This window comes from Artemia franciscana, chromosome 11, assembly GCF_032884065.1.
Source record: "Artemia franciscana chromosome 11, ASM3288406v1, whole genome shotgun sequence".
NCBI lineage: Eukaryota > Metazoa > Arthropoda > Branchiopoda > Anostraca > Artemiidae > Artemia > Artemia franciscana.
In genome coordinates, this window is record NC_088873.1 from 41,570,828 (window position 1) to 41,584,034 (window position 13,207).

General features: G+C 35.2%; 1 protein-coding gene across 1 annotated transcript in view; it reads right to left on the reverse strand.

Moving 5' to 3' along the window:
- The window catches only part of LOC136033237 (protein FAM91A1-like), a 187,186-nt gene that overhangs the window by 124,290 nt on the left and 49,689 nt on the right, over positions 1–13,207 (reverse strand). Inside the window, exon 8 of the mRNA XM_065713951.1 lies at positions 11,547–11,655. Within this exon, the coding sequence (XP_065570023.1) occupies positions 11,547–11,655 (109 nt within the window). The remainder of the gene's footprint in view (positions 1–11,546; positions 11,656–13,207) is intronic.

A 13,207-nucleotide genomic window follows, 5' to 3' on the forward strand; every position in this document is an offset into this window, starting at 1 on the left:
AGTCTTCCTTTTCTCCTTCTGTCTCTCTTTTTTTTTTTTTTTTTTTTTTGTGTTTGTGCTGTTGCATTGGTGATTTCTCTTTTCATGACATATATATATATATATATATATATATATATATATATATATATTATATATATATATATATATACTAGCTGTTGGGGCGGCGCTTCGCGCCACCCCAACACCTAGTTGGTGGGGGCGCTTCGCGCCCCCCCCAAGCCCCCCCGCGCGCGTAAGTCGTTACGCGCCATAATAGTTACGCGCCATTGTAGTTGTGTCCCTATGTCCCACCTGTGAATATAGATATATATATATATATATGGTTTTAACTACGTAAAACTTGCGAATATACAACATTCTTTGCTGTCCCATTGTCTTTGCATATAAATAGATTGTCAGGTTATCCCCCTGTTTCCCCCGGTGTCCCCGTTGTAGTTGTGTCCCTGTGTCCCGGTCGTCATTTATATTCCCTGTGTCCCGGTCCCGGTCATCATTTGTATCCCGGTGTCCCGGTCTGTATATACATTCGTTTTTTAGTTTTGTTTTTCTCCTTTATTTTTTCCCTTTTTTTTCTTTTTTAGCTTATTTAGATTTTAGATTTTTTAGTTTTTTTTATTAGTTTTTAGTTTTTATTTCTTTTTAGTTTTTTTTGTCCCGGTCGTCATTTATATCCCCCTGTTTCCCCCGGTGTCCCCCGTTGTAGTTGTGTCCCTGTGTCCCGGTCGTTATTTATATTCCCTGTGTCCCGGTCGTCATTTGTATCCGGTGTACCGGTCTGTATATACATTCGTTTTTTAGTTTGTTTTTCTCCTTTATTTTTTTCCTTTTTTTTTCTTTTTTAGTTTATTTAGATTTTTAGATTTTTTAGTTTTTTTATTAGTTTTTTAGTTTTTTTTTCTTTTTAGTTTTTTTGTAGTTTTTACCTTCTTTTAGTTTTGTTAATTTTTTTTTTACTTGTGTCCTGGTCGTCATTTATACTCCCTGTGTCCCGGTGCTTTGTTGATTGCTAATCGAACATTCCTTTTGTCCTGGTCGCTTTCTCTTTGAGTGTCGTCATTTATTTTTTCTTTTTTAGTTCTTTTAGTTTTTACCTTTTTTAGTTTTTTTTTAGTTTTTAGTTTTTTTAGTTTTTTACCTTTTTTTAGTTTTTTAGTTTTTTAGCTTTTTATTTTTTTATTAGTTTTTAGTTTTTTTGTAGTTTTTGCCTTTTTTTTTAGTTTTTTGTCCTGGTCGCTTTCTCTTTGAGTGTCGTCATTTATTAGTTTTTTCCTTTTTTTTTTAGTTTTTTATTGGTTTTTACCTTTATTTTAGCTTATTTTTCAGTTTTTTCCTTTTTTTTAGTTTTTTTTTATTTTTTATTTTTTTTAGTTTTTTACCTTTTTTTAGTTTTTTTAGTTTTTTTAGTTTTTTAGCTTTTTTACTTTTTTTATTAGTTTTTAGTTTTTTTTTGTAGTTTTTGCCTTTTTTTAGTTTTTTCAGTTTTTTTTTTAGTTTTTTATTGGTTTTTACCTTTATAGTTTTTTTAGTTTTTTAGCTTTTTTATTTTTTTTATTAGTTTTTAGTTTTTTTTGTAGTTTTTGCCTTTTTTTAGTTTTTTCAGTTTTGACGTCACCTAATCCAGTTTTTTCAGGTGACGTCACCTGACACATCCATCCACACATCCATCCACACATCCATCCACAGACAACTTATTTTTATATATATAGATATATATATATATATATATCAAAAATTTATAATTTAAATTTTATAAAAATTTATAAATATATCAAAGTAATCAAAAATTTATAATTTGCATCCGAATAAAAATTTTTTTGCACTTCTACTAGACATGGAGCAATAATTATGAGCAAAAAATAAAGACCAAACATTCATGCCCCTGTCTTTTTTGTTATTCTTTAATCAAATGACGCCAAATATTGCTCCGAGATGCAGCGTGGTTCCCATGCGCTGTGCATCCAAATAGATGAATTATATCTTTTACTAGCTGTTGGGCTGGCGCTTCGCGCCACCCCAACACCTAGTTGGTGGGGGTGCTTCGCGCCCCCACCATGCCCCCCCACGCGCGAAAGTCGTTACGCGCCATTGTAGTTGTGTCCCTGTGTCCCACCTGTGAATATAGACAGATATATATATATATATATATATATATATATATACTAGCTGTTGGGGTGGCGCTTCGCGCCACCCCAACACCTAGTTGGTGGGGGCGCTTCGCGCCCCCCCCCCAAGCCCCCCCGCGCGCGTAAGTCGTTACGCGCCATAATAGTTACGCGCCATTGTAGTTGTGTCCCTATGTCCCACCTGTGAATATAGATAGATATATATATATATGGTTTTAACTACGTAAAACTTGCGAATATACAACATTCTTTGCTGTCCCATTGTCTTTGCATATAAATAGATTGTCAGGTTTACCGACTCTTGAACATGCAACATATAATGGTCCATGGGAAAACAATCTGTATTCAGATCTATACCTCATGATTCTAATGATTGCCCTTGAGCTTTGTTGATGGTGATTGCTAATCGACCATTCCCTGTCCCGGTGTCCCGGTCGTCATTTACATCCCCCTGTTTCCTCCGGTGTCCCCGTTGTAGTTGTGTCCCTGTGTCCCGGTCGTCATTTATATTCCCTGTGTCCCGGTCGTCATTTGTATCCCGGTGTACCGGTCTGTATATACATTCGTTTTTTAGTTTTGTTTTTCTCCTTTATTTTTTTCCTTTTTTTTTCTTTTTTAGTTTATTTAGATTTTTAGATTTTTTAGTTTTTTTATTAGTTTTTAGTTTTTTTTTCTTTTTAGTTTTTTTGTAGTTTTTACCTTCTTTTTAGTTTTGTTAAATTTTTTTTTACTTATGTCCTGGTCGTCATTTATACTCCCTATGTCCCGGTGCTTTGTTGATTGCTAATCGAACATTCCTTTTGTCCTGGTCGCTTTCTCTTTGAGTGTCGTCATTTATTTTTTTTTTTTTTAGTTCTTTTAGTTTTTACCTTTTTTAGTTTTTTTTAGTTTTTTAGATGAAAATTTTTTTTAGTTTTTTCCTTTTTTTCTTTTTAGTTTTTATTGGTTTTTACCTTTATGTTAGCTTATTTTTCAGTTTTTTCCTTTTTTTTTAGTTTTTTTTTATTTTTTATTTTTTTTAGTTTTTTACCTTTTTTTAGTTTTTTTAGTTTTTTTAGTTTTTTTAGTTTTTTAGCTTTTTTACTTTTTTTATTAGTTTTTAGTTTTTTTGTAGTTTTTGCCTTTTTTTAGTTTTTTCAGTTTTTTTTTTAGTTTTTTATTGGTTTTTACCTTTATTTTAGCTTATTTTTCAGTTTTTTCCTTTTTTTTAGTTTTTTTTAGTTTTTAGTTTTTTTAGTTTTTTACCTTTTTTTAGTTTTTTTAGTTTTTTTAGTTTTTTAGCTTTTTTATTTTTTTTATTAGTTTTTAGTTTTTTTTGTAGTTTTTGCCTTTTTTTTAGTTTTTTTGTTTTTTAGCTTTTTTATTAGTTTTTAGTTTTTTTTGTAGTTTTTGCCTTTTTTTAGTTTGACAACTTATTTTTATATATATAGATAGTTTTTTTTTTTACTTATGTCCTGGTCGTCATTTATACTCCCTGTGTCCCGGTGCTTTGTTGATTGCTAATCGAACATTCCTTTTGTCCTGGTCGCTTTCTCTTTGAGTGTCGTCATTTATTAGTTTTTTCCTTTTTTTCTTTTTAGTTTTTTATTGGTTTTTACCTTTATTTTAGCTTATTTTTCAGTTTTTTCCTTTTTTTTAGTTTTTTTTTATTTTTTATTTTTTTTAGTTTTTTACCGTTTTTTAGTTTTTTTAGTTTTTTTAGTTTTTTAGCTTTTTTACTTTTTTTTATTAGTTTTTAGTTTTTTTTTGTAGTTTTTGCCTTTTTTTAGTTTTTTCAGTTTTTTTTTTAGTTTTTTATTGGTTTTTACCTTTATAGTTTTTTTAGTTTTTTAGCTTTTTTATTTTTTTTATTAGTTTTTAGTTTTTTTGTAGTTTTTGCCTTTTTTTAGTTTTTTCAGTTTTGACGTCACCTGATCCAGTTTTTTCAGGTGACGTCACCTGACCCATCCACACATCCACAGACAGACAACTTATTTTTATATAGATAGAAGATAGATATATATATATATATATATATATATATATAGATATATATATATATATTTAACTACGTAAAACTTGCGAATATACAAAATTCTTCGCTGTCCCATTGTCTGTGCATATAAATAGATTGTCAGGTTTACCGACTCTTGAACATGCAACATATAATTGTCCATGGGAAAAACAATCCGTATTCAGATCTATACCTTATTATTCCAATGATTGGCCTTGAGCTTTGTTGATGGTGATGCTAATCGAACATCCCGTGTCCCTGTCGTCATTTATATATCTCCTGTGCCCCCCCAGCGCCCCGTTGTAGTTGTGTCCCTGTGTCCCAGTCCCCGGTCGTCATTTATATTCCCAGTGTCCCGGTGTCATTTGTGTCCCGGTCTGTAGTGTCATCTTATAATGACGTCATATACAAAGCCTTATGTACTTATATCTTGCGAATATACAACATTCTTCGCTGTCCCATTGTCTGTGCATATAAATAGATTGTCAGGTTTACCGACTCTTTGAACATGCAGCATATAATTATCCATGGGAAAACAATCCGTATTCAGATCTATACCGCATTTTTCTAATGATTGTCCTTGAGCTTTGTAGATGGTAATTGCTAATCGAACATTTCCTGTGTCCCTGTCGTCATTTATGTACCCCCCTGTGCCCTTCCAGTGTCCCCGTTGTAGTTGTGTCCCGGTCGTCATCTATATTTCCTGTGTCACGGTCGTCATTGTGTCCAGGTGTCTCGGTGTGTAATTTCTCTTTGAGTGTCCCGGTCGTCTTTTGTGTCCCGGTCGGTAATTTCTCTTTGAGCGTCCCGGTTGTCATTTATATTCCTTGTGTCCCGGTCTGTAACGTCATAAAGTCTTAATGGCTCTGGTGGTGCAGCCAGTTGAGGAAGTTTAAATTTTCCTGAGGCGCAACACATTCCCATAGTTTCACCATTAAATTTCAAGGCCTAGCATTAGGGACAAATTTTAGACATAGTCCCGATTTGAACACATCTACTCAAGCTATAATCATCGAAAGGGCTGTACCTGAATGCCAGGCGATAATTTTGACGTTGCTCTTGTGATTCCTCGGCAAGCTTTCTTTTGGCATTATCTCTTTGAGCCGCAAGCCTGTTTTCACGTTGTTCTTGTGATTCCTCGGCATGATTTTTTTCTATAATTTCTCTTTGAGCCTCAAGCCTGTTTTCACGTTGTTCTTTTGATTTTTCAGCACGCTTCCTTTTGGCATTATCTTTTTGAGCCTGTTTTCACGTTGTTCTTGTGATTCCTCGGTACCATTTTTTTTTGGTAATTTCTCTTTGAGACACAAGCCTGTTTTCACGCTGTTCTTGTGATTCCTCAGCAAGCTTTCTTTTCTTACTTTCTCTATTAGCCACAAGCCTTTTGGCATTAAGTATTTGAGCAGCTTCCTCGGCTGTTTCTTCTGCCATTGTAGGATTTATAATAAAATTTCTCTTTGAATTAACTCTTTGAGCAGCATCCTCGGCTGTTTCTTCTGCCATTGTAGGATTTATACTAAAATTTCTCTTTGAATTAACTCTTTGAGCAGCATCCTCGGCTGTTTCTTCTGCCATTTTAGGATTTATACTGAAATTTCTCTTTAAATCACCCCTAATATACTTATAATGACGTCATATACAAAGCCTTATATACTTATAATGACGTCATATGCGTACAAACAAACAAACATACAACTTATCTATATCTATATATATAAAAATAAGTTGTCTGTGGATGGATGGATGGATGTGTCAGGTGACGTCACCTGAAAAAACTGGATTAGGTGACGTCAAAACTGAAAAAACTAAAAAAAGGCAAAAACTACAAAAAAAAACTAAAAACTAATAAAAAAAATAAAAAAGCTAAAAAACTAAAAAAACTATAAAGGTAAAAACCAATAAAAAACTAAAAAAAAAACTGAAAAAACTAAAAAAAGGCAAAAACTACAAAAAAAAACTAAAAACTAATAAAAAAAGTAAAAAAGCTAAAAAACTAAAAAAACTAAAAAAACTAAAAAAAGGTAAAAAACTAAAAAAAATAAAAAATAAAAAAAAACTAAAAAAAAGGAAAAAACTGAAAAATAAGCTAAAATAAAGGTAAAAACCAATAAAAAACTAAAAAAAAAAGGAAAAAACTAATAAATGACGACACTCAAAGAGAAAGCGACCAGGACAAAAGGAATGTTCGATTAGCAATCAACAAAGCACCGGGACACAGGGAGTATAAATGACGACCAGGACATAAGTAAAAAAAAAAAAACTATCTATATATATAAAAATAAGTTGTCTGTGGATCTGTGGATCGTGGATCAGGTGACGTCACCTGAAAAAACTGGATCAGGTGACATCAAAACTGAAAAAACTAAAAAAAGGCAAAAACTACAAAAAAAACTAAAAACTAATAAAAAAAATAAAAAAGCTAAAAAACTAAATAAACTAAAAAAAGGCAAAAACTACAAAAAAAACTAAAAACTAATAAAAAAGCTAAAAAACTAAAAAAACTAAAAAAAAGGCAAAAACTACAAAAAAACTAAAAACTAATAAAAAAAATAAAAAAGCTAAAAAACTAAAAAAACTAAAAAAACTAAAAAAAGGTAAAAAACTAAAAAAACTAAAAACTAAAAAAAAACTAAAAAAGGTAAAAACTAAAAGAACTAAAAAAGAAAAAAATAAATGACGACACTCAAAGAGAAAGCGACCAGGACAAAAGGAATGTTCGATTAGCAATCAACAAAGCACCGGGACACAGGGAGTATAAATGACGACCAGGACACAAGTAAAAAAAAAAATTAACAAAACTAAAAAGAAGGTAAAAACTACAAAAAAACTAAAAAGAAAAAAAAACTAAAAACTAATAAAAAAACTAAAAATCTAAAAATCTAAATAAACTAAAAAAGAAAAAAAAAGGAAAAAAATAAAGGAGAAAAACAAAACTAAAAAACGAATGTATATACAGACCGGTACACCGGGATACAAATGACGACCGGGACACAGGGAATATAAATGACGACCGGGACACAGGGACACAACTACAACGGGGACACCGGGGGAAACAGGGGGATATAAATGACGACCGGGACAAAAAAACTAAAAAGAAAAAAAAACTAAAAACTAATAAAAAAACTAAAAAATCTAAAAATCTAAATAAGCTAAAAAGAAAAAAAAAGCAAAAAAATAAAGGAGAAAAACAAAACTAAAAAACGAATGTATATACAGACCGGGACACCGGGATACAAATGACGACCGGGACCCGGGACACAGGGAATATAAATGACGACCGGGACACAGGGACACAACTACAACGGGGACACCGGGGGAAACAGGGGGATGTAAATGACGACCGGGACACCGGGACAGGGAATGGTCGATTAGCAATCACCATCAACAAAGCTCAAGGGCAATCATTAGAATCATGAGGTATAGATCTGAATACAGATTGTTTTCCCATGGACCATTATATGTTGCATGTTCAAGAGTCGGTAAACCTGACAATCTATTTATATGCAAAGACAATGGGACAGCAAAGAATGTTGTATAGTCGCAAGTTTTACGTAGTTAAAACCATATATATATATCTATCTATATTCACAGGTGGGACATAGGGACACAACTACAATGGCGCGTAACTATTATGGCGCGTAACGACTTACGCGCGCGGGGGGCTTGGGGGGGGCGCGAAGCGCCCCCACCAACTAGGTGTTGGGGTGGCGCGAAGCGCCACCCCAACAGCTAGTATCTATATATATAAAAATAAGTTGTCTGTCTGTCTGTGGATCAGGTGACGTCATGTTTCTGTGTTGACTGACGTCATGAAATTAGTTGTCGTCATTTTTGCTTTGACGGTGACGTCATTAACGGTATTTAAGACATTTGTTCACGACACAAATGACGACCGAGACAGAGGGAATATAAGTGACGACCGGGAACCTCAAAGAGAAATTACAGACTGGGACACCCGGACACAAATCACGACCGGGACACAGGGAATATAAATGACGACCGGGACACAGGGACACAACTACAACGGGGACGCCGGGGGCACAGGCGGGATATATAAATGACGACCGGGACACAGGGATTGTTCGAATAGAAATTACAGACCGGGACATCGGGACACAAATGACGACCGGGACACCGGGACACAGGGAATATAAATGACGACCGGGACACTCAAAGAGAAATTACAAACTGGGACACCGGGACACAAATGACGACCGGGACACAGGGAATATAAATGACGACCGGGACACAGGGACACATCATTAGAATAATGAGGTATAGATCTGAATACGGATTGTTTTTCCCATGGACAATTATATGTTGCATGTTCAAGAGTCAGTAAACCTGACAATCTATTTATATGCACAGACAATGGGACAGCGAAGAATGTTGTATATTCGCATGTTTTACGTAGTTAAAAACATATATTTATATCTATCTCTATTCACAGGTGGGACACAGGGACACAACTACAATGGCGCGTAACTAATATGGCGCGTAACGACTTTCGCGCGCGGGGGGGCTTGGGGGGGGCGCGAAGCGCCCCACCAACTAGGTGGTGGGGTGGCGCGAAGCGCCACCCCAACAGCTAGTATATATATATATATATACTAGCTGTTGGTGTTGGTGTGGAGGAATTACAACAACAGCGTGAAAGCAGGCTTGCGTCTCAAAGAGAAATCATCAAAAGAAAGTGTGCCGAGGAATCACAAGAGCAACCTGAAACAACCTGGACAGCGAGAGTCAAAACGTATCAAAACTGAAAATGATAGCGATGATGATTGGGTTTCGGATTTTGATACTGATGATAAAAAAAACGCCGTTGAAAGGATTATCGTTTCCCAGTTGCAACATCTTTTCCACATAAATAATAATTTAGTGCTTCTGTTCAAAACATCGATCGAATTGATGCCTACTGATACGCAACTATCAACGAAGTGGCAATCGTTATGGTCAGTCATTTTTATATGACGTCAAAGGCTTTGTATATGACGTCATTATAAGTATATAAGAAGGCGTTTCAAAGAGAATTTTTATTAAACTCATCGTTGCTACGATGCCCTACAATATACTATCATTTTTCGGGATGGAGCCAACGGCTATCATTTTAATATTAAATTGATAAATCCAGCCACTAACAAAGAAATGGATAAGAAATGAAGCGCAATGAAATATTATGCCTATAGATTAATGATTCGTCATTTATTACATTTATATATAATCCATCTTGGGATTAGATAAAACAGCTTTTACATCCTGGACAATCACCAGTTCATAGACATGACATTGCGGCCCGTGTCTTCCGGCAAAATTTGCTCTCCTTCATCTCCTACAGAGTTATGGGAGAAATACAAATCGCAAATGGCCAAGAATATACTCCACCAAATACAGCTAGAGAGGTCAGATATGACCTTGGACTTTACAACAGAAATTTATAACTGTGCTTATGATTGAAGATTTGTGCTTATCGAGACACCGGGACACAAATGACAAGCGGGACACAGATAATACAAATGACGACCGGGACACTCAAAGAGAAATTACAGACCGAGACACCAGGACACAAATGACGACCGGGACACAGGGAATATAAATGACGACCGGGACACAAATGACGACCGGGACACAGGGAATATAAATGACGATCGGGACACAGGGACATAACTACAACGGGGGCGCTGGATGGGCACATGGACGACATATAAATGACGACGGGGACACACTTTCGATTAGCAATTACCATGAACAAAGCCCAGGGGCAATCATTAGAAAAATGCGGTATAAACCTGAATACGGACTGCTTTCCCATGGACAATTATATGTTGCATGTTCAAGAGTCGATAAACCTGACAATCTATTTATATGCACAAACAATGGGACAGCGAGGAGTATTGTATACTCGCAAGTTTTACGTAGTTAAAAACATATATATATCTATCTATATTCACAGGTGGGACACAGGGACACAACTACAATGGCGCGTAACTAATATGGCGCGTAACGACTTACGCACGCGGGGGGGGGGGGTTGGCGTGAAGCACCCCGACCAACAGCTAGTTTTTATATATATATAGATTGTTTAAAATGTAAAAACTGGTGATTGCACAAATATTTTGACAATGGATTAAAGCAATTCGAAAACCTTAAAACAGAAAACTAAACCGATTTACGTCATCAATTCGATCGAAAAATGACATAGCGTTGCCGAGACCCATAACACAAGGGACAATGAGAATCCATATATAGAAGCCTACCGTGAGCGACGCTGGGGCCCACGGGGATCGGTGGCAAAGCCGCCGGGACCCAGCACTGTCTGTGGTTAGAACACAAGGGACAATGAGAATCCATATATAGAAGCCTGCCGCGTCCCATGCTGGGGCCCGGCGACGATAGTACTTTTATAAAAGGAGATTTACTGTTTCTTCACGATCACAGTAACTGTAATTTGAGCTTTTAACATAAGAACAGGCCAAATATGAATCTGTAGTGCCTGAATAGTACGGTACTGTGCTGTAGTATCGTAGACCACTCTTGTTCAAAATTTTGTTTCTGCTACCGAACAAAAAAAAAAAAATAAATTAAAAAACAGTCTAAGCCTTTAAGCTTAATTAGTTACAAGAGATTCGTATTTTAATTTCTGGATAAGAAGATAGATGATCAAACGTTTAATCAACTTGTACATACTTATTGGTCCCAGGGTCCTCAAATTCTACATTTTTCCAAATTTCTAGGCACTGTTCATTCATATTGTCGAAAAAAGGGATTATTACCCCCTCCCCTGAGAAGAAAGGATTGTAATCATGTCTCATGCGGAAATATTCTTAAGCAAAATACACAAACGGCTCTGACCTTTACTTTTGACTAGTACTATCATTAATTGAATTACATTTAATTCAATTAAAAACAAAATTGTTAAACGAATGCTTAAAAATTGAAAGATGAAAGTTAATAAGGGTGAAATTAGAAAGGCTGAATTTCACGACAAAAATAGTTAGAGCCACATGGTATGTGTTTCATGCAAGAACCATGGAGAGGACTTGGATATTTCTTTATGATGGAAAAAGACCATATCTCAAGAGTAGTTATACCTAAGAGACAACAAAAAAAAAAAAGAGAAAAACCTTATCAGATTGGACCTTGGTGGCCTACAAAAGTCCTAAGAGATTTTGAGGGACCTGGCTAAAGCAGAAGCCTTAAACGGGGCGGGTTGGGGTAGGATTAGCCAATGAATTACTCAGGGTATTGTAGCGCTGCAACTAGCAGTTACTAGCAGTATGGACAACAATTATATAGTTTTTATGAAAATATACAAATATATGAGTAATTTAGCATCTTTTGCAAATTATTTCTAAGACGATAGTATTTAAGCAAACTATTATATTGGGAAGTCCTCTAACTAACTCCATGCGTTAAGGCACAATACTGACCTTCTCCATCTTCCCATTGAATTTTGTCAAGCTCATCAAGGAGACTACCAGTGGATTCACTGGTCAGCTTGCCAACTTCAAACATTGTTACTGCGTGAGTTTTAAGACCCTAGAAGAAAATGGCCAATCATAAATACTGTAGTTTTGCAATTAACTCTGAGAATTACCTTTCAATATATGTCATAAAAGGAAGAGGAAGATTATATATATATATATATATATATATATATATACATACATATATATATATAAATATATATATACATATTATATATATATATATACTAGCTGTTGGGGTGGCGCTTCGCGCCACCCCAACACCTAGTTGGTGGGGGCGCTTCGCGCCCCCCCAAGCCCCCCCGCGCGCGTAAGTCGTTACGCGCCATATTAGTTACGCGCCATTGTAGTTGTGTCCCTATGTCCCACCTGTGAATATAGATATATATATATATATATATATATATATATATATATGTTTTTAACTACGTAAAACATGCGAATATACAACATTCTTTGCTGTCCCATTGTCTGTGCATATAAATAGATTGTCAGGTTTACCGACTCTTGAACATGCAACATATAATGGTCAATGGGAAAACAATCCGTATTCAGATCTATACCTCATGATTCTAATGATTACCCTTGAGCTTTGTTGATGGTGATTGCTAATCGACCATTCCCTGAGTCGCCATCGTCATTTATATATTCCCCTGTGCACCCCGGCGTCCCCTTTGTAGTTATGTCCCTGTGTCCCGGTCGTCATTTATATTCCCTGTGTCCCGGTCGTCATTTGTGTCCCGGTGTCCCAGTCTCTGATTTCTCTTTGAGTGTCCCGGGCGTCATTTATATTCCTTGTGTCCCGGTGTCCCGGTCGTCATTATATTTTTTTAGTTTTTATCTTTTTTATTTATTTTTATTTTTATTCATAATTTTTTTTATTAGTTTTTAGTTTTTTTTGTAGTTTTTGCCTTTTTTAGTTTTTTCAGTTTTTTTTTAGTTTTTAGATTTTTACCTTTTTTAGCCTAACCAGGATTTGAACCTGGGACCTTCATTCTCCGTTCTGACACCCTCTCTCACTGAGTGACTACTCCAGCATGTTCATTTTGGTGTTTTAAATGGTATATTATTAACCAAATTAATGTGTTTTACAATATACTAAGCATCGTCATAACAAAAATGACGACAACTAATTTCATGACGTCAGTCAACACAGAAATTAAGTTCTGAAATTAAGTCATGAAATTAGTTGCCGTCATTTTTGCTTTGACGGTGACGTCATTCAAGTTATATAAGACATATGTTCACGTAGAAATCTATTAATGTTTAAGTTTACAATGACTGATGAAGATGCTCAAAGAGTCTATGCCAAAAAACTTGCTGCTGATAGAGAAAGTCAGAAAAGAAAGCGTGCCGAGGAACTATCAGCAGCAAGTTTTTTGGCATAGACTCTTTGAGCATCTTCATCAGTCATTGTAAACTTAAACATTAATAGATTTCTACGTGAACATATGTCTTATATAACTTGAATGACGTCACCGTCAAAGCAAAAATGACGACAACTAATTTCATGACGTCAGCCGACACAGAAACATGACGTCACCTGACAACTAATTTCATGACGTCAGCCGACACAGAAACATGACGTCACCTGATCCACAGAT